Here is a 4,403-nt window from a genome sequence, read left to right on the forward strand (position 1 = left end):
GTTCTCCCCCTCACATTGTTCTCCTCCTCAATCCATGTAAGAGGTGATACAAGGGTAGCAGTTCAAGATTAAATGTGGAAGTTCAATGCAACCTTCAACCCAACTCAAACAACACTTTCTCCCCTTTTGGCATGATCAAAAAGTTATGATATTATATGATAATAACAACCAAAAGCAAGGAAAGATTTTCAAAAAAATTACTGGACTTAATAGAGTAAGTTATCAAGGATAATGGATTGAGCAGTTTAAAAAGAATTAAACAAGTGCACAGTTGATTTAATTAATCGATTATTGGCAGGGAGTTAATCGATTAAATAGAATAAAACCAGATTATGGCAGGAATGAATTGCGAGATATATCCATGTCTGTGTAATTAGTCAAGTTAGCACAAAATGATTAATGGTATTTAGTATAAATCAAATAGAACATATATTAATCATTCAAGAAAAAGTACACAAGTTCGATATAATCAAAGATCACACAATAATTCTTGCATAACCTAATTTAGCAAGAAAATTACGAGAAATTACAAAGCAATTACATGAAGTACACAATGACTTCAAAACATATTACAACCAAATACAAAATGCAATCTCAAAAGATATACACACACCCTAGACTGTGGACAATTCTATCTAAACTATTCCTGAGGTGGTGCTGGTGGTGATGAATATCCATGCGTGATGCGCACAATGAAGATAATGTTGTCTAGATCCATGGTTATCCTCTCTTGCTGCTGCTGGAACTCAGTCACCATAGTGTCTCTTAAAGACTGAATACCGCCATCAATATGTGCATTTAGGTGTTGTTCCATGGCGTCCAAGTTTGTAAGGCTAAAAGATTGTTCCTAAGGCCCAACATTTGCCTCAGCTTGTGGTTATCTAGTGTTTGGCTCACTAGGATATGAAGCAATGTCTTCATCAGATGAGTCACCATTCACATTGGCATTGTGATCCTCTTGATATTTCCATACCTTACCAAACTTGTAAATGCCCATCTTGTGAATGAGGTTGTCACCGACTAGGTGCTCTCGGGAATTTGTAGTCATGGCATCCACATCTTGTAAGACTGAGATGGCAATTAAGAGGGGGGTGAATTAGTTGTTTAAAAACTATGGCAGATTTTTCTGCAAAATTCAAGAGTTAATAGCAGTGGAAAAGTTATGCAGGAAATATCAACGAAATTTAAGGATTTAAGGGAGAAGAGAGTGCACAGATATTTTATATTGGTTCACCTTCTTGTCCACCGAAGGCTATGTCTAGTACTCTTGCAGCACAAGAGATTTCATCACTAGATATTAAGACTAGCAATTACAAATTCTCTACTCAAGATTTCCTCGCACCTTACTCACTCTCTAATACCTATATCACTCTTTGGAATAACACCCTTTCCAAGTGAATCTATCCTTTTTCTTATCACACCCTTGTGAAGGAAAGTACTTCGGTACTTTGAATGAAGAAAACGTTAACTATGGCAATGATTGCCTTTACAAGATTTGAAAGTATAAACTCTTGCAATCCAATATCTTTTTGTATACTTTATTACTAATGCTCGAAAGGTTAGAATGACTTTGAAACAACACTTAAGGCCACTTTAGAAAATACCTTATGAAAGTTAAGAACAAGTTGCAAGAAGTGTAGAGCAAGTATTTCAGAAAAGTTTAGATTGTGTATCTGAGTTGTATGTTGTGAATTATGAGTTTCAATGCCTTTATATAGACTTTCTAATCAGCCATAACACGTCTACAAAAAGGTAGGAATTGATTGGAATGAAACCATTTCGTTTTGGTTAAAAGCTGTGTAATTTGAATCTGAAACATTTTGTCCAACTGAGTAATTGATTTTGACAGGCTGTAATCGGTTACTCACATGTTGTAATCGATTACCCAATTGTTATGTCCAACAGAGTAATTGATTATCGTTTTGTGTAATTGGTTACTCAAAAGGTTTAATCGATTATGCTGATTAATTTTTGTTGCATAACTTGTTTCTCACTCATGTAACTTGTTACTTAGTTTTGGTAACCTGTTACTTAGTCACAGTTACTTAGATCTAGTAACCTGTTACACAATATTTTGAATACTGTTTTCATTTATACTTTTTTTATCAATTTTATTTTAAAATACTTTTGAGCATTACTACTAATTGTATATTTAGAGTATAAGGATAGAAATACCTAAAAGACTTAGATTCTAAATCCTTGAAGATTTGTCTTTATTGTCTTCATGAGTATTCTTCATTTTCTTCTTTTATGTGATGTTGGTGTCTTCATCAAAATCATGCCAATGTTAGGAGCAAGTTCTTCTTCACACATTTGACGTGTCAATTTCGTAATAGTCAATAACACAGGAGATGAAAATACAATAAGTAAGCAAGCTAGATGAAGATGAGGCTAGTTAACTGCAATACCCTTCATTACGGCAAACATCAATTTGAGATTTTTGATGGTTGGTGTTTCTCTGAACCAGAATGTACACAATCTGATAATGCAAAAGTCGATTTTCAACAAACAATGAGCTAGCCTTGGTCAATTCTCCTTGTACATATAACTAAGGTCCTCTTAAACATGACTTATACATTTCAATAGCATCGAATGAATCCCATAAATCATTGTAACAATCTCCTAGCATAGATCCATCGTTGAATAATCCTCCATCATCCAGAAATAATTCCTCAACCAAATTTATCAATATTCCCATTACCTAAAATTACTTATATCCCATCCTTATGCCTAAAATTACTGTAGAATTCCCTTACGAGTGATCGATAGATTTTACCTTTTAATTCCACAAATTTATTTGCAACTTGGGTTTCTAATCCATGCAGGAATTGAAATCCTTGTTCCACTAGCCAAGCAGCATGCACATATCGAATGTATGTTTGTTTCCATCCTTGAAATTTAGCTAGACGAGCTTCTTGGAGGATTCGAGAGTAATAAGGGTCATCATGGTGCTTTCTTCTACCTTGAGCAGAAGAGGAACCTATGTCCATTCATCGTGGATGCTTAGCACTGGTCTTCATCATTCTTGGTCGTGGTTCACTCATGATTTTCAGGTATAATAGTGATTAATTGATTTTTCGAGTTTTGGGATTAGGGTTTCTAAAAGGGGAAAGATTAGGGTTTCAGATTTTAGTGAAATTGAAGATTGTAGGAAGATGGAAATTATATGTTAGGATTCGGATTTGCTATTTCAGATGTTAAGATCACTCATTTTGAGAAAATATTTAGAAGGGGGAAACAAAGAGGATTTAGGGTTCTAGTGTGAAATGACCCATAATGGCACTAGAACCTGATATAATGATATCGTTAATCGATTAAGATCATTAGTTAATCAATTAAGCAATTTAAAATTTTCAAATTTTCAGAAATTTCCTCCCAAGCAATTAGTTAAGCAACATATTAATCGATTAAACCAAGATGAAAATTTATTTTCTAGCTACTAGAACTCAAATTAATCGATTAAAACACAAAACAATCGATTAAGAACATAACTAAGATAGATTTTAGTGCATTTTTTTATATTTCTATGGTATGCTAAGATACTATACCTAAGACATTTACCTACAAGGTATTAGACACACTAAAGAAGTATAAAAACAATCGTGAAATCAGTTTAAGCATAGGAAACATGCTTTCATAACACATATCACATATAAGCATATAACACCCTAAAGCAAATTAGTTGAGATATTTTTCATCAAGTATGCCAAGTTCTCTGCATAACACAAAGAATGTCTCTCGTGGAAGGGGCTTGGTGAAAATATTGGCCAATTGCTTTAAGGTTTAACAAATTCAAGAATACAATCACCTTTTTGTACATGATTTTTTAAAAAGTAGTATCTGAGTTCAATATTGTTAGTTCTAGATGCAGAATGGGATTCTTTGATAGATTTATGGCACAAGTGTTATCACATTTTATCGGTATTTTCACACGCTTTAAACCGAAGTCTAGTAGTTGCTGCTTCATCCATAATATCTGAGCGTAACACACTGTTGAAAGTTTAAAATTTTAGAGGAAGGAAGGTTTAGGTTTTCCCTTTCTCATTTCAGTGTGTTTTCTTTTTATTTGATTAAGTAAGTGAACTCGGTTTTATTCTTTGTTCGCCATCTCGGCTTTGTTGAAATAAATTCCAACGCCGGTATATTGGTTTCAAGAATATTCTAGTTACAACTTACTTCTAATAATCATGTAAATAAGTTATTCCTTCTTTGCCCCATCTCGGCTTTGTTAGAATAAATTCTAACGCCGGTACAATGGTATCGAAGCAATCCCCTATTACATAATTATTAAGTACCTTTGAATACCATCTCGGTTTTGTGGAATAAATTCCAACACCGGTTTAATGGTATTCTAATGTACAAAAGTGATGAATAGTTAGTTGTTAGAAACAAACAAATAAATA

At 33.5% G+C, this 4,403-nt stretch overlaps 1 protein-coding gene across 1 annotated transcript; it reads right to left on the reverse strand.

Moving 5' to 3' along the window:
- LOC109327472 (alanine racemase-like) lies at nt 641-2,990 on the reverse strand. Its single transcript, XM_019560634.1, has 3 exons — nt 2,777-2,990; nt 974-1,068; nt 641-847 (listed from the first exon to the last, which is right to left on the reverse strand). The coding sequence occupies exons 1-3, from the start codon at nt 2,988-2,990 to the stop codon at nt 641-643; spliced, it is 516 nt and encodes a 171-aa protein (XP_019416179.1).

The sequence above is a fragment of the Lupinus angustifolius genome, chromosome LG02 (assembly GCF_001865875.1).
Source record: "Lupinus angustifolius cultivar Tanjil chromosome LG02, LupAngTanjil_v1.0, whole genome shotgun sequence".
NCBI classification, from domain to species: Eukaryota; Viridiplantae; Streptophyta; class Magnoliopsida; order Fabales; family Fabaceae; genus Lupinus; species Lupinus angustifolius.